Here is a 24,431-nt window from a genome sequence, read left to right as displayed (position 1 = left end):
CCTGTAATCCTAGCACTCTGGGAGGCCAAAGCAGAAGGATCACTAGAGATCAGGAGTTTGAGACCAGCCTGAGCAAGAGCCAGACCCTGTCTCTACTAAAAATAGAAAGAAATTAGCCAGACAACTGAAAATATAAGAAAAAATTAGCCAGGCATGGTGGCGCATGCTTGTAGTCCCAGCTACTCAGGAGGCTGAGGCAAAAGGATTGCTTGAGCCGATGAGTTTGAGGTTGCTGTGAGCTAGGCTGATGCCACAGCACTCTACCCCAGGCAACAGAGTGAAACTCTGTGTCAAAATAAAATAAAATAAAAATGAGGGTACTAATTTGAAGAACTTCAGAATCCAAATAGATACATTTAATTAATAAAGTATTCCAATAGTGGTTACACACCTATGCTTTGAAATATTCTGGAAGAGATGAAAATGGATGGTGTCACAAGATGTCATTTGGATAACCCCATACATATAAATTATATTTTATTCACAACAAAAAAAACAGATTTTCTTAAGATCACACACACTTAGATCATGTCCCCAGGAGTATAAAATACCAAATAAGAAAACTTCAGTCTGAATTCTCTCTCCACTATTTTTAGACGTGAAATTCTTGGAAAAGTTAATTAACCTTTTTGAATATTAGATTTTTATTTCCTTTCAATGAACTAAGAGATAATACCACTTACTATCACTTTTACACAAAAGTTGTTATGAAACTTAGATGAGGTTACACACACACACATGGGGGAAGTATCTTGGAAAATAAATGGTGCTCAATAAATGCTAACTATAACTAAAACAATGGAATTAAAAAGAAGCATTGTATAACTGTACAGTTGTAATAGCTGTACAACAACCAATTAGACAACCTAGAAGAAATGGACAAATTCCTTGAAAAATACAAATTATCTAACTGATCGAAGAAGAAATAAAAAAATCTCAACAGACCTATAACAAGTAAAGAGATTGAATCAATAATCAGAAATCTCCCAACAAAGAAAATCCCTAGAATAGATAGTTTCACCAATGAATTCAGCCAAACATTTTAAGAAGACTTAACACCAAACCTTTTTGAATTCTTATAAAACTGAAGAAGAGGAAAGACTTCTGTTATAACTCATTCTAAGAGGCCAACCTTACCTTGATACCAAACCAGATAAAAACATTACAGGAAAAGAAAATTATAGACCAACATCCTTTATGAATATAAATGCAAAAATATTCAACACAATATTAGCAAATCAAAACCAATGGTGTATTAAAAGGATTATTCACCATGGCAAAATGGGATTTATCCCAGGAATGCAAGGGTGGCTCAACATAATCAAATCAATGTAATGCATTATGTTACTAGAACAAACGGGAAAAAAAACACAAATCATCTCAGTTGATACAGAAAAGACATTTGACAAAATTCCAATATCCTACCATGATAAAAACTTCTCAGAAAACTATGAATAGAGAAAAAATTCCTCATCATGATGAAAGGTATTTATGAAAAACCCACAATGAACATAATGGTCAATGGTGAAAGACTGGAAGCTTTCCCCCTAAGATCACGAAAAAGACAATGATACCCACTTTCACTGCTGCTATTCAACATTGTACTGGAAGTTCTAGCCAGTGCTATTAGGCAAGAAAAAGAAATAAAAGGTATCCAAGTTGGTAAGGGAGAGGTAAAACTATTTCTATTTGCAGATAACACAATCTTATATGTAGACAATCTCAAAGAATCCATGAGAAAGCTCCTAGAGCTAATAAACAAATTCAGCAGAGTCATAGGGTATAAGATTAACCACACACACACACACACACACACACACACACACACACACATCAGTTGTGTTTATAAAAACCAGCAATAAACAACCCAAAAGAAAATTTAAAAAACAATTTTATCTACAAAGTATATAAAAGAATCAAACACTTAGGAATAAATCTAACCAAGGAGGTAAAAGACATATACACTAAGAACTGTAAAATATTGCTGAAAAAAATTAAAGATGACAAGAATAAATGGAAATGCTCATGGATAGAAAGACTTAACATGTTAAGATGTCAATACTACCCAAAGCAATCTACAGATTTAATGCAATCTCTATCAAAATTTCAACAACCTATTTTACAGAAATGGAAAAGCCAATTCTCAAATTGATATGGAATTACAAAGGGCCCAAATAGCTAAAAAGAGTGTTGAAAACGAAGAATAAAGTTGGAAGACTTACACTTCCCCACTTAAAAATTTATTATGAAATTATAGCAATTAAAACAAGGTAGTACTGGCATAAGGACAGATATACAGATTAACAAAATAGAATAGACAGCCCCCAAATAAACCTTTATATATATGGTCAATTGATTTTCAACAAGGATGCAAAAACCATTCAATGGGAAAAGCATAGTCTTATCAACAAATGGTGCTGGGAAAACTGGATATCAACATGCAAAAGATATGGATATTCATTTTTTAAAAATTTTGTATAAGGTTTTACCTTACACTATATATAAAAGTTAACTGAAATATATCAAAGACATAAAACTTAGGAGCTAAAACTATAAGCCACCCAGAAGAAAATATAAGGACAAATCATTACAACATTGGATTTGGCAATTATTTCTTTGATATGACAATAAAAGCACAGGCAAAAAAAGAAAAAAATTGATAAACTGACTTCATCAAAATTAAGAACTTTCGTGAATTAAAAGATACTATCAAGAAAGCTAAAAGACAACATGAAGAATGGGAGAAAATATTTGCAAATCATATACCTGAAAAGGTATTAAAATCTATAATATGTAAAAAACTGAAATTCAACAATGAAGAAAACCAAATAACCCAATTCAAAAATCAGCAAATACTTAAATAGATATTTCTCCAAAGAACATATACAATGACCAATAAGCACATGAAAAGATGTTCAACATCATAAATCATTAGGGAAATGCAAATCAAAACCACAATGAGATACCACTTCACATCTACTAGGTTGAATATAATATTTTTTTAATGGAAAATAACAAATGTTGGGGAGGACATGGAGACACTGCAAACCTCTTACATTGCTGGTGGGGAAAGAAATAGTATAGCTGCTGTGAAAACCAGTTTGGTAGTTTTTCAAAAGGTTAAACATACAACTACCATATGACCCATCACTTCAACTCCTAGGCACATATCCAAAAGAATTGAAAGCAGGGACTCAAACAGACATTTGTACATTAATTTTCATTAAAGTATTATTCACAATAGCCAAAAAGTAGAAACAACCTAAGTTTCCATCAACAGATAAACAAATAAACAAAATATGGTGCATACACACAGACACACACACACACACACACACACACACACACAATGGAATATTATTTTGCCATAAAAAGTAATTAAATTTTGATATATGCTATAATATCTACGGACCTTAAAAACATCATACTAACTGAAGTAAGCCAGACACAGAAGGATGAATGTTGTATGATTCCATTTATATGAAGTACCTACAATAGGTAAATTCATAGAAAAAGATAGTACAATAGAGGTTACCAGAGGCTACAGGATAGAAAGAGTAATTATTTAATGGCTACAGAGTTTTTGCTGAAGATGATGAAAAAACTTTTCATATAGATAATGGTGTTGTTTATATGATACTAAAAATATATTAATGTCACTGAGTTGTATAATTACAAATAGTTAAAATAATATTATGTTATATATATTTTACTGCAATAAAAAAAGAAGCATTAGGTATACTTGTAAAATTGCTTTTGGTCATTGAGCAGAGGGATACTCAGTCTAATGCTCAACTTTAGGACCACATTTCTAAAGGGTAAGGATATAATTTAATGGGCTAGTTAAATTTACTCAGATTCATGGTCATTCTTTACCCCCAACCCTAATGCTTTATAATTCTCAAAGAACTTTCATATGTTTTACCAAACTTGATTTTCATACCCACATTGAGTAGTGGATAAACCATGACGCATTTTTTAGATAACAAAAAAGTGAGGTTCAGTGAGGTTAAATGACATGTTCAAGTAGGAATGAAATAAAATAATCCATGTGAAATATTTAGCACAGTATTTGGCACAGAAATCATTCAGTAAGCTTTAGCTATTATTGTATTATAACTAGTAAATTAATGGAGGATCCAGGAGCAGGCAGACATCTGCCTCTGAGGATCTCCCAGGAAACCTTCAAGGGTGCTGCTCAGCAGCAAGCATTTTAAAAATCCCAACTACACAAAGTAATGGGTCAGCTGCATCATCCCCAGAGCACGAAGGAGGATATTAATTGGTTTTATTTTTCACGCAAGCTGATCTTGATCTGATATACAATTTGGCATCTTTCTAGAGAGATGTCTCTAATTATAGAACTGGTAAAAGAATGGAAAAAAAATAGGGCTTAAGGCTCAATAAAGCTATTTCTAGAAAGATCAATCTGAAGGATACTTCCCTGGATCTGTGCAATCCCTGTGGACAGACAACATGCCTCTTCAGCATCCCACCAAGATGGCAGAGCTTGCTTGGTGTTTACTACATGCTGGGACCCTGAAATGCCCAAAGCTATGGGTCAAACACCTGGTGGGGAGTGAAGGCCCATAAATACATTTGTTTACCCTGTCCTAATACGGGTTCAGAAACAGCCGACTTTAACAAACAGTGGATGTCACCCCAAGGCGGTCCTTGCTCTCTGGAAATCAAGACAATTATTCAATCAGCTGGAGGCACAAACACTATGGAATTATTTTAGGTTATGGAAAAGTAGAAAGGGAAAAGAATAGAGCAATTTATTTTTTAATTTATTAAGATCAAGGTAGCTCTTGTTCATTCTCTTGCTTAAGTGACCAGAACATAAATTATATCACCATTTCAAGGCTTTTACATGTGACAAAGTTACCCTCTTCTAAAAATGTAGTCATTGTCTCACGTATATCTCAAATGAAGTTACTATAGCTCAGTTTGGGGCAAAAAAGTTTTGCTTGTGCAGACTCCACTCCAATAGCAGTCTTCTTCCCTAATGCGTGAGAATGACAAAAACACTAGGTAGATTAAGTCCTCTGGGCATGTAATTTCTCTACTAATTGCATAACAACATATAATTTTAATCCATTTGAAACATAATTTTTTATATAATAAAGCCTAGATTAGCCAAAATATTAAAGGATTTAAAATTCTGATTAATGAAATTCTCTGACATAGTTAGGAGTCACTAGAAAATAAACACCTTTGTACCAGCCTTGCTTGTGATTAAAAATCTTCCTACATCTCCAAACCTATTGTCCTGCCTTACTCAAGAGGGTTTGGCCCACATAATCAAATACAGCTTTGCTACTCCAGGACACTATTCTAAGCTGCACTTTGTTTAATGGAAGTAACTAACTCCTGCACAATATTGTCTCAGTCTCTATATTTTTCTTAGGTACATGTTACAATCTCATTGATGCTGTTTGAGACTTCTAAAAAATGGTCTAAGTTCATAGTCTATATAACAATATTTTCCCCCATGAAAAACTCAATTATTTTAAGAAAATTAGGTAAGTAACATAGTTACAAGATGGCTATGTCTAACAGAAAATAAGGCTCATACCTGATCTTGAAATGTGGAAAATTTTAACTTTAATCAAATAGAGAGTTTCCATATATAGTTCATTTAAAATGTTTTTAGGACTGGTACAGGAGTGGCAACTCGAATTCAAAAGAGAACCGTAAATTTAGTTTACATCAATGTTCCAAAGGAAGTCAAGATGAAGAAATAATTCAGAACGATTTACAGAGATCAGAAAAGGACTGAACCACAACACTAACAAAAACATTCTCTGACAAAATATACTATTGTTCTTAATATAGATGCCAATTTCATAGGAGGTATAACTTGCTGTAAAAATTCCGCTCTAGAAAAATAAATTTTTAACAATTTGAATGGCACAATTATGTTTCAATCAGGTATCCAAAAACCTTTTGGTAATACTTGTTTGACTCATTTATATCTGAAGAATTGTCAGTCAGTCCTTAAGTTAGCCAATCCCTTAATATCTCTACTTCTTGAATCATTTGAGTTTTGCTACAGACATCCTATCTTTTCTTACAAGAAAGGGAGTTCTCTACCAAATGCAAAAGAGTAATCAATGGCAACAAGCAATTAAAATAGATGTTAAAACGTACCAGGTTTGTTTTTATGCTATTTAGTAATCTTCTTTACTCAGAATTTTTGTAAAGTGATTTATATTTTATTATTGCTTTAAGCATATTAAAATGCCTTTGTTCACTTTATAAACCACATACACAAAGAAACTGCTGCACTCAGATTTGTTGTACTCAGATTTGATGGTTAATATAATCAGGTTAATATGTTAAAAAGAACTTGACACAGAAATTATTAATGAGTAGAACAAGGTCACTACTTCTGAGCTGAGGTCACTTACAAAGAATGCACAAATGAAATTAAGGTTGACTTTTATTTACTTGACTATCTTCTTACATTGGATTCCTTTGGCAACATATCTTTAAACATTTAAAGCCCTGTTTACAAGGAGGCTCTGAAAGAAGCTTCAAACCATTATGCCCCTAATTGAATTCCCCAGGAGTCCAGTAAACTCAGAGGAATAAAGAAAAATCATAACATTTGCAAAATCATCTCAAAACATATTTTACTGCAAGGTTACATGACCTGTTTTTTGAGGTTCAAAGATGAATGAAAAAATATTACTGAATGCTTCATTATTTGGACTAAAATCAAAAAGAATTTTACCTATTAGCAGTAAGCTAATTAAATCAGCCAAGTTTTAACTTTTTCCAAGAAAAATCTCACAACACACAATAACAACATTTTTTACTATATGTGATCACTTTCCCAGAGTATAAAAGCTCTCAGGAAGGAGAAAGGATATTTAACCAAAAACAATTATTCACAGTAAAGGTATGAGAAAGAGCTGACAAAAATGTTGTAGTCCCCAGGGAAAGCAATATTTCATCTGTGAATTCAGAACAAACTCAAGTGGAAGAAGAGAATGTAAAAGTTTTTAGCAATCAATTAGTTTATTACAATGCCAGTTCTTCACAATTCTAATTTTATTAATACTTTAAAATAAGCTTTTATGATCTTTTTATTCATGGTTCCCTTGTATGTTCCTGTGTTTATTGTGAATACTAAGCAAAACATGTGGATATGAGCATTTCTAAAAGAATGTAAATCCCTCTCTACTTACCTGGTTTGTATGTTATTCCAGGGGGGAAGAGGAATCCCTGTTGGGCAGCAGCAGCTGCTGCCAGGGTCCGCTGGTCATGTGGAAAAATTGGGATCATGAGCGGAGGCATGTGACCCTGAACCTGCTAAACAGAAGAGAGCCTATGATCAGACAGAGAGCAAATGTATGCCAAGAAGTATTTGTTTTTCACTCCTGGTGGTGTGCTGGTACCCACACAGCCACTCACCTCTAACCTCATTCCAAATCTGCAATCTGAGAAAATTCAGGCAAAATCCACCAACTCACTTTTATTAGATGCCATTAGCATACCAAGGACATAATTTCATTGTGAATTTGCTTCATCCCTGCTTCCACCAAACTGTAGTTAACTGGTTTATTTTCTCTTGACTTTTTCCCTTTCATTTTCTTTCTTTCAAACAAAGAACTAGAAGAAATGAGTTTGCCTCTTTTCTTACACTGTACAATGTTGAGAGGTTTTGCCCTTTCACCTGCTTTGCATTCTGTGCTTTATTTTTAAAATAGTATTTAATATCCTTAGACAGAAAATAATGTCTAATTGTTATATATTCTAAAAGCTGTATCTCCCCAGTTTAGGTATCTTATTTCAAAGCCTCACTGTATTATGTTAAACATATAGCTCTTCAGATTTAAGGCTACTACATCTTGGCTCCCAATTAAACTAATATTCTTTGCCATACACACCTTGATGTAACATATAAATTGCTTGTCTGGCTAAGCAGTTTTACAGCTTTATGCACTACCATGTAGCTCAGTAATTATGGAGTTGTATTCAGAGAGCATTTCATAATAAATCCTACTATATCAAATTTCATTTGACCTCAATAAATGTATCAAAGAGCACAAAAATGCAAAATAGAAAAATCTTTACTCTATATCAGTATTTGTATTCCATATGAAGAAAGTAAGAGCCATGACAGAATGATGCTTGTGAAAATTACATTTTAATTTCCTAGCTCCCTTCTTTATGCATGCTTTCCTGATTCTAGAATAGCATGACAGGAAGGTTTTGTCCTGGCTTTCAGGGCACAGTTTTATAGGTTGAATATAGGACTTTTCTTATTTAAAGATCAACATAAGATGCTCCAAAAGAAAGGATCTTTAAGTTCAAACAGGGTCTTCAACCTTTTTACCAGTATAAAAGAGTTGTATTATATCCTATTTAAGATACAAACCTTTGCCAGTAATTCTACCAAACCCAAACCCTTCCCCTGTTTAAATTCCTAAATATTCTCTTTAGGCAAAATTCCATGTACTGGCTAATGACCCCGTTTAAATAGCACCAACTTGCCTTGTCCTGTCCCTGTTCCCTCCATAGCCAGGGATACAGTGCAAAAATGCTTCTGTGTGGGTCTAAGAGGTTTCATTTACCAACAGATTTTCTCTAGGGAAAGCCCTAAGATGTGGGTTAATAAAGGGCAAGCAAAAAATAAACACTTTACAGTATTTTTCTGAATTCGTTTCTCAGGAAAATCAACTTATAATAAAAAGGTCTTTGTGCAATTACTACCTTGCCAGTGGGGCGTGAAAGAAACTAGCTTTGAGCAGCTATTTCTTCCATTTTAGCTGAGGTAAGCCCAAGTTTTGAACATTAGAGTATAAACTTAGCCTGCTTAAATTGGAGCTGATCCCCTAGTGTCCAGGTCTTGCCTTTGACCCTGAAGAAAAGCACTGCGTTTGCTGCTCAACGCCAGCTGTTGTGACCTGATGCAAACCTGAAATGTCAGAGACGTGGTACTGTTCTATGCCAGAAAATTAAAACACGGTATTTTTTGTGGGTGACAATTGTTCACTACAAGAGCACATCAAAGAAAATCATTTCATTTTCCTCTAGAAATATGGCCCCAGCACCTAGAACACAGCACAGATGGCTCACACTCTAAAGAAGGGGACCAGAAAGTGAAGGAGGAAATCTGAGTGTCACATTTATTTATTCTTTTTTTTCATTTAACAAACATTTATTATGTTGCTATTATCTGTGAGGGATCTTGAGAAGTAGTTGAAGAAATCAGAATATCTAGCTCGGGAGAGAAAAGATATAAGGTTATCTTCAAATATTTGAAAGTGATATATGGAAGAAAGATTAATTAAGACTGAGTGGTTACAGAGGACAGAACTAAGCTCAAAAAGAAAAAAATTTAGGGAAGTTTAATGCAAAGAAGAATTTTCTAATAAGTTATTCCACAATCACTCTGATTAAAGAGGTAGTATGTATTCCCTTTCCCTAGAGATAGTCAAGAAAAGGCTGTATACCTCCACATGTTAGAGATGTTTTAAAGTAGATACATAACTAAAAACTTGATTAGATAATAATCTTTAGAGTCTTTCCAACTTTATAATTCTATGATTGTTTAAAAGTCAACATTAATAAGACAGTATGATTATAACCATTCCTTTAATTCATTCATTCAACTTGCATGTATTGAAAACTTACCAGGTGCCTACAAAGGCTTTGTTGGCAAACAAATCTGAGCTCAAATCTATATACTGTTATTTTCTTGGCTGCGTGATCTTGTACAGTTACTTAACCTTTCTGAGTCTATTTCCTCATGTTAAAACTGAAACTAATTATACTACCTTACATGGTTATTTAATAATAGACAATAAAAGTAAAGCTTGTGGCACAGTGCCTGACATAATAGTAGTGTAATGTCATACTATATGTTAGATCTTTGCTCTTTTCTTATATAGTTTACATACTAAGGACCAGAAAATTATCAAATTACTGATAAAACAAGAAGTAATTAATCTTACCCATAACTCTACTTTAAGAAAGAAAACATGAGCCAATTAAATAATTCAGTTTGGCCGGCAGAGGCTTGTCGTGTTCTTAGCAGACAACATCCCTCACAGAGCATCAACCCATCCCAAGTATCTAGAAGACCATGAAAGAGAAGAGGTGCGATTACAAGGATCATTTGAAAATGTAATTTGAGGTCTTTAGTGTTATTCATTAAACATCATCTTTGAATGAAAACATAATTTTGTTTTTACATTGGCCACCCAAGCTCTTCAGATTTTGAGAACATGAGGAGGTCAATTGCAATGAGGAACCAGATCTTCATTCTTTAATCACAGTGTCTGAAGTTATCTCTTCCGTAACTGTCCATGTGCATGAGATAACTAACCAAACTGTTTAGGGTCATTTTTAATGCCAAAGAGATGTAGGTGTTTTATATTAACATAAGTTGTAAGAATTTAGGGAAGTTTCTTTCTGTCCATCACACTCTACGAGGTAAGATATGTTAGAAGCTTTAAATGCTAACCATTAGCCGAGAGGCTGTTTCAGTAAGTTGAGAGACAAAGTAAATCAGGAGGACAGAAGACATTGTGAAAGCAAGAGTAATGATAGAAACATAGAGTTGAAATAGAGCTTAGAGATAATCTACCCTAGTAGTTCTCAAATGCGGCACCTGAGCAGCAGCATCACAACATCTGGGAACTTTTTAAAGAAGCAAATTCTTGGATTCCACCCCATACCTACCGAATCAGAAACTTTGGGATCGGGTACAGCAATTTACATTTTAGACTAAAGCTTAATCTAGAGCAATAATTCTCAAACTTCAGTAGGCATCAGAACATCCAAAGGACTTGTTAAAACACAGATTGCTTGGCCCCACCCTCGGAGTCTTTGAAACAGTAAATCTGAGGTGGGGGCCTGGGAGTGTACATTTCTAACAAGTTCCCAGGTGAAGTTGGTGCTGCTGGTCCAAGGACCATGCTTTGAGAATCACTAATCTAACCCAACGCTCAGAATTTACACATAGGGAAACAGGTGGCTAGAGAAGGTAAAAGATACGAGCCTAAGGTTACAAAGCCTGTGACAGAGCTGGATCTAGAGTCCAGAACTGCTTATCACCCTGTGCAGTGCTTTTTCCACTACACCAGATGGACTTCAGTAATACAAAAGGGAGAAATCACTTTCACATACTGTTTAAGCAGAGAAAACCTGAAGGTCTCCAGCTGAAAATAATTTTGTGTTTCAGAGGTATGTTGTTGGAGTTTGGTTTCTATGAATGTTGTTCAATTTTATATCAAGTTCTTCCTTCCTTTCTCTTATCTTTACCCAGAATGCACTTGATCTGAATATCTACTATCATTAATTCCAGTATTTTATTACAATATATTCATTAACAATGATCATTTAGTTTCAAATGATAAAATTGTCCTTAACTTATTTTAAGTAAAATGATGATGTGAAAATTCAAAGTGCTCTTTATTAAAGAGAAGTCAGAATATCCAGTAGCTAGTTATAGAATCTCAACTGAGAGAAGATGATGAAAAGTTTCTCTTTTAGCTCTAATTACATAAGTAATAATAGTGATGACAATGATGATGACAATAATAATAACCACAGTAGCTAATATTTTTTAGTGTTTTCTATATGTCAAGCACTAGAAAAGTGAATTAAATGTCCTATCTCATTTAATCCTCAAAACCCTAAAAGGTACTTACTATTATTATTCATATTCATTTAATGAGAAAGACAAAGCTATGAGAGGTTAAGTAATATCGTCAGTTAAAAAGTGGTGGAGCCAGGATTCGAGTCCAGATATGTCAGGGTCAAAGTTTGCATTTTTAAGTACCATATCATACGAAGCATGAAATCATCTTTTGTAAAACAGATCTAAATGACATAGGGAATACAAGTCTTTGCAGTAACAATGATTTCACTGACAGTTTTATAAATATAATTGAGATTTACATGCAGTTATATTAATAATAAACACTACAGAGATCATATGCAGCCTTAACCCAGTTTCCTCCAATGGTAACATCTTGTAAGAGTACAATATCACAACCAGGGTACAGACACTGATTCAATCCAACAATCTTATTCAGATTCCCCTGGTGTGTTAAAAGAATTATGACTTTAAAATTAGCAAGGGTAATGAGGGTCACTGAATACTTCCAACTACCATCTTCTATAAAACTCTCACCAGTATAACCCAATGCAAGTGATATAAGTAGAAAGTTTATATTAAAGCAACAAATCCCCCCCCCACATAGCTTTCCATTTATTGTACTTACTAAAAGATTATTGGTTAAATATGGGACACAAATGGAAAGCAAGAGCAAGGTAAAGGAAAAAAAAAAAAAAAAAAAGGAAAGAGGGCTTGGTAGCCAAACAAGAATCACATAAGCATCCAAAATATTTTCCTCTTACGGAAGTTTTGAATTAAGGTCATTGTAGTGAGTGCCAGTGCTTAGGCCAGATAAAGAATTTTGAAGATACAGAAAAGACCCACCCTGCTCTGAAGAATGTAATCCTGCTTTTTCCTCTTCCTTCTCATCATCCTATTTTCCTATTTGGTGGCATGCCAGGAAAGGCAGTCACATGAGAAACAGCAACCGCCAAAAATATTTACTAAAGAATAAAAAATAATAGAATTCCCCTCACTGCATCAAATAGTGACCAGTCTCCACATGTCTTTTCCAAGAAGTTATCAAAATTTCAAATAGTATCTTTTTTCTGGAAAGTATAATTTTTCCTAAGCTCAAATTCAAAATTCTTTAATTATCCTATAGATAAGGAAGTAAAATTGATTTTGTTAGTACAAAGAATAAAGCTTGATGTGGCTAAAATATATCTCTAAACATAACAACTGCATTATTTTTATAGCTTAGTAAACAGCACTATCTGGCTGGGTATGTAACTTGAATGATTAACAAGAAACTAGAAACCCCATCATGGGTAAAGCTTAATGCATCAAGAAAAGGATAAACTATGTACCCCAAAGCACAACTGTCCATTAATTCCAAACTTCTACAATCCATGACCAAATTGTTTCCCACTTGGAGAGGGTAGGGAACACATTCTTGATCAAATAGGCTACATGCCCAGAAATTTTAATTGCTAGGGTGTTCCTCACGTCTTTCAGAGAATCAAGACAGCAGCAGATGCGTACGAAACACTTAGGTTCTGTCTCTTCCAATTCGTAAAACAGCACTGTTGCATCAACACTTATCCCCTTTGTTTTCTCTGTGCTAAGTTGTTGATGATGTCGTTTTTTGCCATCTGCCCCAGAGCTTCATTAAAGATACATGAATGGGCTAACTGGCCCGATATCTTGTGAGGAACAGGTGCTATTGTTTGTCCCCGAAGACTTGCAGTAAAGATATGACTCAGAATACTTGAGAAAGAGCATCTGTAGCAGTCAGTCAGAAAGCAACTTGGCAGAGACCTGGCTACATGCTAATATGCAAACAGAGTGACACTCAGAGGGGCTCATTTTCTCTTTCATAAAGATTATTTAACTTTTTTGTAGTGATGGGCAGTAAGTAGTCATATTGAAAATCTTGTGCATATTAGTACCTATTACTGAGTTAAAGACAGTGAACAAGTGAGGATATTTTAAATGTTTTATTTCTAGAAAATCATCCCTTATGTGATTTAATTGAAGAAAGACTTCTTTAAACTGTCAAAAGGAATGTTTCCAATATGTTTATATCATGACAGAGGGAGAAGGGAAAGAGAGAGAGAGAAAATACAGAGATCAAGAAAGAGAGACAGAGAGATAGGATGCAGACAGAAACAGAGAAAGGGGGTCAATTTTCTTAATGGCCATATTTTTTATTGCAAAGAAAAAATGGCTCATTTGCATAGTGTTACCACTGTAAAAGCTGCAGCATCCATAGCAAAAGAAATAAAGGCCCCAGAAATCTCACATGAAAAGCCTTCAAGGTCAGGGAGATGTCTTCTTACTGCAAAAAGTGCATGTCAAATCATAGTATGTGGACCTCAGTTAATTCTGGAGAGTTAGGAGAGAAAAAGTCTCATTTGATAGAATAAATTCACGTCTTAACAGAAACCCTTTTAGTTTTAAACTTTTTTTGTTAAAATCTTTCTAGAATGTTAAGACTCTGCTTTGCCCTTCCTTAGAAAGCATAATTCAGTAGTCAACATATTGAACTTCTCTTGGTTGGCCATAGTCTGAAGTACACAAAGGAGCCATAAATTACATAGCCTACCTGGCTATTCGCTAATTGCTTCAATTTACTAATCATCTCTTGGCAAGTAAATTGAGTGTCCTGAATGGCCTGTGACATTTATATTTCTGTACGTTCTATCACACTTATCACAGGACTAAGAACACAGTGGGTATTTTGTATTAACTGATCAATGGTTGAGTACCAACCACCTAGGACCTAAGAGCTGGTCTTCTGACCACCAATTTCCATAGGATACTATTGTAAATACATCTGGGAAAGGTATTAAGCTTGAATAGTTCTCACTACAGAAGAGAACTTAAGAATACCTTTTAAATACATCTTGATATAACTTTGTTTCCTTTTCCTTTGTCTTATTTAGCAAGTCTTTGGCTGCTAAAGCTAATGGAGTATATCAAATTCTGCTTCTAGAGAACCTAGCTCCAACAGGAAAATATTCAAACTCTGATTTCATCAGGAGCAAACTTAGGACACATATTTTCTAGAGAATTTGAGAGGAGGCCCATCTTGCCAAATGTTTTCCACCCTCATCCAATTGATACACATTGTACAAGTAATGTAACTGCATCCAGAAGAGGATCCTGTGTTGTTTCTGTTTGTTTGGTATCTGTTATTGGCAGGATATTCATTCTCTCTCTCTCTCTCTCCTCTTCTCTTTCCTCTCCCCTCTCCCTTCTCCTATCTGCTGTCTCCCTCTCCTTTCCTTTCTCAGGTCTCATCAGGATAAATTTACAAAATACATTGTTACCATTGTTAACATTCATTACATAAAGCAACATCTTCCCAGAATATTACTTACTACTGCTAGCACTCTTCAAAATTCATACTGGAAAGCTAAGAAAACCCCTGAAAAAGTAGAAAAACTCAAGATATTATGGTTTAAAAGCATCCTTAAAAACTCAGGCTTTGATTTTTCAAAGTCATATGCTTTAGTTAGAACATTAATAAAGAGCTAACTTTATATTTATATATACACACTGTTCTGTGTATATATATATATATTATACTTCAAGAAAAAGTTAATTTAAAGGAATAAAGAGAAATTAGCTCCAGTAGTTTACATCTCTTTTCTAATTTAAACTATTAAATATGCTTAACAAAATATCTAAAATATTCATTGAAGAAATGAGAAATGGAAAAAAATACATCTTCTCACTAGCTTCACTGTGCCCCCACCCCACTACCAAGAGTAAAACGTGCAAACAAAGCAATTTTGTTTCCTAGGTTGGTTCTTTAAGATATCTATTTAAAATCCACTTCACAATCTAGCACTTTCCAGCTCCCTTCCTTGATTACACAGGAGAGAAATGATCTTTGAGAGTAAGAGCACAATGACTCTATCAGGTCAATGGTACATGTTTTAAAAATCTTCTTTAGGTATATACTCAGAGAGAAATGTTAATAGCTGCGAAAGAGTCAATCCTGTCCTTTGTGTTAACACCTCTATTTATATTCTCAGTATATTGTATATATTTGCTCTATTTGCATTTTTTTAAATGGACAAATATCTCATTAATCTACCAGGATCATCAGTAATCAAATGTTATTACTTTATCTCTCATTCATGTGTACATGTTCTGTTTAATATGAAATTTTCAGAGAAAAGAACATGGGTTTAGCACTAATATAATCTTAATTCCTAGCATCTCTTACTTATTTGTCCCCTTATTCCATGAAATGAAGAGCTCAACACATACGCAATGAATTCTTAGACTCCTGAGAAACATGTTACCCCATAAGAGAAGGCAGCAGTGCCTACCTTAATTCAACTCTTCAACAGCTATTTATTGAGTACCTATCACCGTATATCTATATATCACTATATTACTATATCACTAGACACTAGGAATATAAAGATGCCTTAGAGACACCCATAGCCTTGTTTTGTCAGGTAGTGGTGCTAGGTTTGTTTTCACTGACAAACTGTATAAGTCATTCAGTTTGTCAGCTTACTTTGGAATAAGGTCGACAGAGAAAGGAAAGTTTTGCTTAAAAAGAGAAGCAAATTAAAACAAAAATTCCATTAGTTATTACATCATTCTATAGTCTTTCTGTGGTCTATATCCCAGAAAAATTTTGACAGTATTTGAAAAGACATAAGTTAGGTTACTTTATAAAATGGATGATAAATGTTAATTAAATGTGTTTAAATTATCTTACTATGTTTTAAGAAACTCTCACCAGGAGGGAAATAGAATATCCTGGCCATAAAGAAATTAATAAAACATGTTATGCAAAAGTAAAATTTATGATTCATTTGGAATTAGATATCTACCACCTTTTCAATCCATACAAATGCATAATCTTGTCAATTAAATATTATTGTTAAGGTCTAGTAGTATGTTAAAATCACTTTAAAGTGCAACTAAGGAAAATTCATGTGTGTTTATTACTCCTTAAGGATCTATTAGTGGGTATTTTATTCAGATTCGTGCTGTAAAATCTGCATAAACTCAGCATATTGTTATCCCCATGTGTGCATTTGTTTGGTTAAAGCAGAACAGCAAATCTCAATTTCTGCAACTTCTGGAAAAGTCAAGAGAACTAAAACAGTCTTAATTTTAATCAGATACAAACAGTTATCACTACAGAAGTGAAGAGTTGACTATTATGCAAATAGTCACAGTTAGTGGTCACCAGGCCATCACAGAAGACTGAGCTAGTCAATTACTTTAGATATTTCCAAAGACTAGTGAAGATGAATGTTTCTAGTTCCACCCTGTCTTATTTCCAGAGAAGTATGAAACATATTAGAGACTAATGATTGTTGTTCTTAAATGGAAACCCCATTAAATACAAAATGATCAAAGTGTTTTGTCAAGATGAAATTTTTTTTTCAAATTTTGTATAAATACATGGTAACATTTGTGAAGAATATGGCATTCCTTTCTTTGTACCAACCAAATTCAGATATAAACCTTTCATAAACTTTTGACCTGTAATGAAGGCAATCTGGCTTTTACCCCTGAAGTATTTTATACAACCTTATTCTGTTAGCAATGACCAGAGTTCAATTATTAAATTCCTCATCCAGAAATACAGGTTTACATCTTAAACTATAGGTCTTGTTAAAATTATGCATAAGCAACTTAAAGGCAGGGACTTTGTATCTCCCCAGGGCTCCGTAAAAGACCTTGAACAGAGTAGCGTCTCAACAAATATTTGTGACATAAATGCATTAAAGAACTTTTATTCTATGTTATTTAAAAACTAAACTACAACAATTCTGATGAGTTTTTAGTCTGCCGAATCAATTCAAAGTCCTTTCACCCTTTACAATCCTCAAATCAAGGCAACAGGAATATAAATCTGCTGCACACATATTTCATCTTTTCTTTTGGCCATGCCATCCTCTAACTTTGAAGTCCACTAGTTGGTAAGAAAATACAAAAATTGACTTTATTCATTTATTTCAAGATATTTTTTAATGACTGAATACTCACATTACATCTGTGGAAATTTCTCTACAGTAAAATTTAGAGATGCCTCTAATCTTCTTTAATAATTTTATCATCATCAATTATAATCCTTTCTGACAGAAATAATAAGATGTTCTCACCAGAAGAGTCAGGAATACAATTTTCCAAAATAATAACACACAATTTTTGTTATATCACAGTGAACTTATTATGGAATATTAAATGAATGACAGAAAAACATCTGAGCATCAGTTACCATGGGAAGGAGAAGCAGTTCCATCATAAGCAAAGAGGCCTGAGAAACATACTGTGGGAACTCTGAACAGAACACAAATAGTATGCCTAAGCTATTGACAGCTGGACCTCAGCCACGGCAAGGTGCCCTCCTTGAAAGTGTCAGCAAGCGATCATGCACGCACACATGATTTGGAGTCAAGGAAGTAACGTGAGGTGATCTTTATAAAAAGCGGATACTGAGGAAAGGCATAAACAATGACAATCACAAGGCAAGTAGCCTTCAGACTTTCAATCTTTATCATACTCCAGTCTCTTTAGAGCAAAAAGCTAATGACGTGCACTGTAATGTCATTTTGGAGCATGACTTGCAACATCTGCCCCCCCAGCATGCACATCACACACACAAGCACACACACTCCTACACTTGCTACCCCAACTCAGTGAAAAAAAAAGTCAACACTGACAATGATTACAAGGATAAGCTAACGTGCTGATTTTTAAAAAGCAATTTTCTTTATTTTTCTTACTTTTATCTAATAGTGTCTTCATATTAAAGAACTTAGACACCATCAAGAAATGTTCCTGTTAAAGAAGGGAAGGTCCAAACTCCCTAGCCTAGGCTGTCCCTCCACAAAATGTTCTTAACATACCCCTCAAGCCTCTTTCCCTACTAACCTTTACCATAATCTTTCTCCTTTTTCTTTCAATAGCTTCTAAGCCTTTGTCCATGTCACTTTTCTCATCATACAGAATGATCTTTCCTCTCCTTTATGCCTTCCCAAATCTGATCTATTCTTCAAGTTTCAGCTGAAATACAACTTTTCTATGAAAAGTCCTCAAACGAAATTTCTTTCCCTTTGTCAAATATGTATTGCACATTATTGTGGAATGGTTTTCCTATGTGGATAAATTGATTCATTCATTAAACCAATGTTTACTTTAATATTTAACACTATTCTGAGCACTGGGGATATAGCAACAGACAATATTCCCTACCATCATCTTCTAGAGAAGACAGACAACATACAAATGAAAAGTATATATGTATGTACATGTGTATATGTATATATACATATATGTGTGTATACAAATACACGCATGAACAAATATATATAAATATAGTAAATATCAGCTGATAATAGGTTTTACAAGGAAAAATAAAGTAACAACTATATAGAGTGTGAAGGGTAGAGGACAGAAAGTGGAGGTAGTAGGTAGGAAGTAGAGAAGACTATCTTGGAAAAGGGATGGTCAAGGAAGACTTCTCTATGGAGATAATATAGCACAGGGTTGAATGACCTGAGGAAATGTTACATGGGACTAGCTAAGAGAAAAGCAACTCAGGCAGCGGGCATGTAAGTCCAAAGGCCCTGAGGCAGTAATGGATTGGGTGAGGGAGCTAGTAAGGCCAAAGCAGAATGAGCACAGAGAGTGGTGGGGGAAAGATTAGAGATCTGATGGCAGAGAGTGGTAGGGGAAACAGGTAGAGATCAGATCATTTAGGGTCTTGTTGAAAACAGTAAAAAAAATTGGATTTTATTCTGAGTATGATGGTAAGATACGGGAGAATTTTAAGAGAAAGTAGTGGCATGAGACCCAATTTAAGTTTATAAAGATCATTCCAGTTGCTGTGAGGAAAACTGGTGATAATAGGGCAAGAATGAAAGTAGAGATATCAGTTTAGAAACTACCTCAATAGAGCCAAAATGAGGATAATGGTGACCTATTTCTTACTTACATATCCTCCGATCTAATAGAAGGAAAACATCCTGCAGATAGAATCTTAATATGCTCCTGGGACAGTGCCTCCAAATATGCCAAGCAAAGAGTAAATTATGATTGACTGATTGCCTAACTGACAAAAATGTAATGTGTCCAGTGATTGTATATGAGACAGAAGCACTTCATTTTCAAACATTTGTACTCTTTAATGCCTACAGGGGAGAAGAGTATAAGAAATTAAAATATAATTGGATACTACTGCATCACTGTAATTCTTCTCCCCAAATATCGTGTATTTTAATAAAATTTGGGGCAGCAGAAAAGCTTATTGACAGAAACTAAAAATGCAAATTCTTAATTCAGTCTCTGTGTATAGGAATGTATAGGAATGTATAGGATGTATAGGAATATTTAAAAATAATTCAAGTTACCTATAAAATTTTCTGTGGGAAAAATCAACTGTCAGTAAAGATCACAAAAGTAGAAAATTTAATATATACCAACTGGCTCAAACACCAGTTAAATAAAACTTCTCTCACTTTTTTTTGTTTTTAGTAGTTAAGACTAATGTCATATTTGCCAAATGAAGTTGGAATTTATAATATATAGTCAAATACTTTAGTAATTCACCTCTTGTGATACTCCTGCTGTTACAAAGAATAATAGGACAATAACATTGTTTAGGACTAATTAGCAATAGCTCAATGCAATCAGTGACTCAATGCAATTACAGCTAAAAAGGAATATAAGCCCAAAGAGAAGTGGAAAGATGCTGGTCCACTCAGGTCAACAGAAAAAAAATAATCAGAATTCAAAATGGTGAATGAAAACATTGAATCTTCCACATGTTCTTTCAAACAAAGAAATCCTACTGAGAAATTCTAATATTCCTTTATCCTCTATTTTAATATATTAATTTTTTACTTCAGTCCATCAAAAACACAATATTATATTGCCCTTGATGATGATTCTTAACAGTGAGCAAATAAAGAAGAAAGAGAAGTATACTGTATGTCTTAGATTTAAAGGTAGGCACAATATAAAATCTTAATTAATCTTCTGTACCACCAAAAAAACAAAGATAGTAAGAGACAGGTTTGCCCTAATCATATGATGTTAAGAAAAGTGAGAAGAAAAGAAAAACATGAAAGGAAAACTAAAGGAAAAAAAGGAAGAGAAGGAGGGAGCAAGCAAGCAAGGATGTTGTTTTTTTTTTTTAATTAGTGCTATCTATTATATCCACAATGTTGACCCAATTACTGCCCACTCTTCCCTTACACTTCAGCAAATGTAAACTCCAAAACCCAGTATTATACTTAGTGTACAAATACTTTATAAGGATCAAAATGATATACATAAAAAGCATCTTGTAAAATGGAATTACTATAAAAACTTTAAAAACTTAATTATAAAAATTTTACTTAAATTAAGATACATATGTTTATTTTTAAACTTAAGAATTCATGGATTACTTAAAATTGAAATTTTATTTTATTTTCATTTTTATTTATTTATTTGTTTTGAGACAGGGTCTTGCTCCATCACCCTGCTTAGAGTGCAATGGTGTCATCATAGCTCGCTACAGCCTCAAACTCCTGGGCTCAAGAGATCGCATCCTCCTGCCTCAGCCTTCTGAATAGCTGGGACTATAGGCACATGCCACCTCACTCAGCTAATTTTTTCTATTTTTGGTAGAGATGGGGTCTCGCTCTTGCTCAGGCTGGTCTCTGAACTCCTAACTTTAAACAATCCTCCTGCCTCAGCCTCCCAGAGTGCTAGGATTACAGGTGTGAGCCACCACACCAGCTTAAAATTGAAATTTAAACTGACAGTTGAAAAGTTGTGGATTTAGATTGCTAAAAGTTTGTATAAACACAAGGACCAATCCATCAGCGTGTCTTACCATTAGTTATTCCTGACTTAGGAGGTGGCACTCATAATAATAACTTACACAAAGGTAGAGATAGATATTTTCTCCAAACCAATTCTACCAATTTTGTGATAGTTTAACCTAGCTTTATAAATTTCTATGGTTAAGAAGGTGAACCAAAGAGAAAAAGGGAACCCCACTCCCTACTTCTGAAAGAGAGAGTGTGAAAGAGAGAGAGGAAGGAAGAAAGGAAGGAAGGAAGGATCAAAGATGTTTATTTGAATGAAGTTATTTAACTCTTATTTCCATTATTCTCTACCCTCCAATTCTCCAATAGTTACAGTGAGGAACATATTTTTCTCCTTGAAAATCAGGATACAAGGGAAAGAAGAAATGTAGACATATACACATACCTATTACAGAACAGATATTTAACATTAGATCTGTTCCAAAACATTCAGGACTCATAGTCATAGTACTCATGATATATGAGTCACATGATAAAACACCAATCCATAGATTTAATTTTATGACTTTGGGTAGTTTGTGTTACTACTTGAATTTCTAAATATGCAGTTACAAATCTGTGAACAGGTATTCTCCATAGCCCTAATATCACAGCTACAATGATCTAAAATTGTGATGATCAAAGCTATAGGAATTTTTTTAATTAAACATTACAATTCCCCAAAATGAATGACATAAAGCCTAGTTTTGATTCTCTTTAACTCTTCTTGATTTAAAAATAAAAAAGGCCAAATTTGCTTCTTTAATATTGCACTATGACTGTAGTTTCCATGGTAGAATAAGGAGTTGAATCTACATAGAAATTATCAGCCAATAACAATAGGTCTTTGTCCAGCTGTGACTACTTCTCTGCTCTACAACCAGTCCTTATCTGGCTCAGGAAATGCCTGTTTTAACTGACAGGTAGGAGATTAAATCTACAGCTGCTGAAACACAATCTCAGCTCTGTTAGATAGGCTTTCACTGAAAAGCACTACAAACACATAATTTGTTTATGTTGTACCAGCAATCTCTGACAAAGCAGACTGTCTAGCTGAGACAAATGTGGTTAAACCCATTTATTGTATTATTTCTGCTACACAGAACAAGCTCTTAAAACACAGAAACTAGACAAGGCACAAAGCTCTAGCTGTCTAAAGAAATCAAGAATAGATGACTTCTTGTTACACTAGCCCTTTTTACACAGAAAGCATGTTCTCCCCTGGAAAACATCTATTCCAATTTCTCTTTTAAGTGGGTGGTTCAATTATGTTTATGCTTTCAGTTTTTAAAGTTTCTTTTGTTCCTTCCAGCATAAACAGGAATAAAATCACCTAATCATTGAATATCTCTAGATTTAAGAACATGATGAATATTTATAGCAAGTTCTATATTACCCCCTCAAAAAATACCCATAATGATAAATTCTGATGACAATCCACCCTCCTTCAATATTTATTGAAAGTCCTTATGTCATTTGATTTATTTATTTTACTTGAGGAAAAAATAGCTTTGCAATTCATAAAAATATGAATAGTAGTTTCTTTAAAATTAAGGAGTTATGCACAGAGATAGCTAATTGTATAAAATATAGTAAATGTTAAAGGGAGTGGTTTTAACAACAAAAACACCACAACAATGAAGGCAGCTAGTCAAGTGATCATGAATTACTTGTCCGAAATTTATAACAGTAACTAGAAATAGAAATGTTTTTGGTTTTATATCTAAAATGTATTCGGTTATACTTATTCATCTCTAACTAGCATTCTGAATATACTGTGTATACATAAATTGTAAAATTAGTAATAACTAAAGGTTAAAGTCTTTACCTACATATATTAAATTATAAAAGTTATAATCAATGATAATGAAACAACAGATGGTACACAATATGGTTTTAAAAATAAGAAAACAGATGCTATAACTATAACTCAGACTTGTCAAAAAATTTTAGGAAGAACGGCATAATAAACACAAAGATTACAAAACTATATTTGAAACATGGCCAAAAGGATTATGGTTAGCCACTCTCAAGCATGTCATCATTCCCTAAAATCTTGTTCTGTTTTTCCTTAATCATCATCATAAAGCAGGAAAGTGAGAAAATAACCTTCCAAGTTGGAACACATGTGCCACTTGGAACTCTGAGTTAGTCTTAAAATATAGAAAGTATGTAATAAACTAGCTGAATCTATGGGGTCTCCCTTCAAACAGCATGGATAATGAGGGGAATCCATAACAGACATAAACAAACCCAGAAAGATGTCTAGACCCCATATCATTATATATGATATATGCCCAAGATATATGGGCATACATTTGAATGTTCAAGTTCAAACTTGGCTTCTATTAGACTGATTCAGTCACAGCATGGGGTTTCTTTAATAAACAAACCTTACTGTTAGAAAATATTGGGGACTCAAATCATGTATTATGTCCCAGCTAGTTAAAGATGTGGTGCTCTAATGCCCAATATCCTTTGAAGCTTTCTTACAACAGACTGTAAATAACAAAGGAAAACTACATCCTAGAAAAACATAACGAAGTCTTAGATTTTTGAATTACAGGTTGAGAGTAGATACTACACAAAGCCAGAATTTCAATATATGCTCAAGAGAGAATTTACATTTCCCATTAAAAGTTAGAAATGACTTTAACAATGTGGTCTTGGTTTATATTTTCTGTGATTCCTAAGGATGTTGAATACATTCACATAAAAGACGTAACCATAATTATTTATGTTACTACAATAAGTTCTTTGCCTGTTTGACATATAATCATACAGATTTAGCTCACCTTAGAATCACGGATTTTTAGAACTGGAATGGGTTTAGAAAGCCACTTTTCCAATATCTTCATTTTAAACATAAATATAATAAGACCCAGAAAGAAGTGACTTGCTAACGTCACAAAACTTAAGAAAGACTAAGCCAAAGCTGAAAACAAGATCTTTAGTCTCCAAGTTTACAAATTTCACAAAATCAGAAAATCAGATTTTCAGGGATAGGAAGG

General features: G+C 33.9%; 1 protein-coding gene across 5 annotated transcripts in view; it reads right to left on the bottom strand.

Annotated features, from left to right (window-relative positions):
- SOX6 (SRY (sex determining region Y)-box 6) overlaps positions 1-24,431 on the bottom strand; it is a 551,939-nt gene that overhangs the window by 130,695 nt on the left and 396,813 nt on the right. For all 5 annotated transcript variants that reach the window (XM_012654369.1, XM_012654370.1, XM_012654368.1 and 2 more), the window contains one exon: positions 7,197-7,317. In XM_012654369.1, coding sequence (XP_012509823.1) covers positions 7,197-7,317 — 121 coding nt within the window. The remainder of the gene's footprint in view (positions 1-7,196; positions 7,318-24,431) is intronic.

This window comes from Propithecus coquereli, unplaced genomic scaffold, assembly GCF_000956105.1.
Source record: "Propithecus coquereli isolate 6110/MARCELLA unplaced genomic scaffold, Pcoq_1.0 Scaffold44, whole genome shotgun sequence".
Lineage (NCBI taxonomy): Eukaryota > Metazoa > Chordata > Mammalia > Primates > Indriidae > Propithecus > Propithecus coquereli.
The sequence above is the reverse complement of the archived record's forward strand: the minus strand, read 5'-3'. Positions and strand labels throughout refer to the sequence as shown.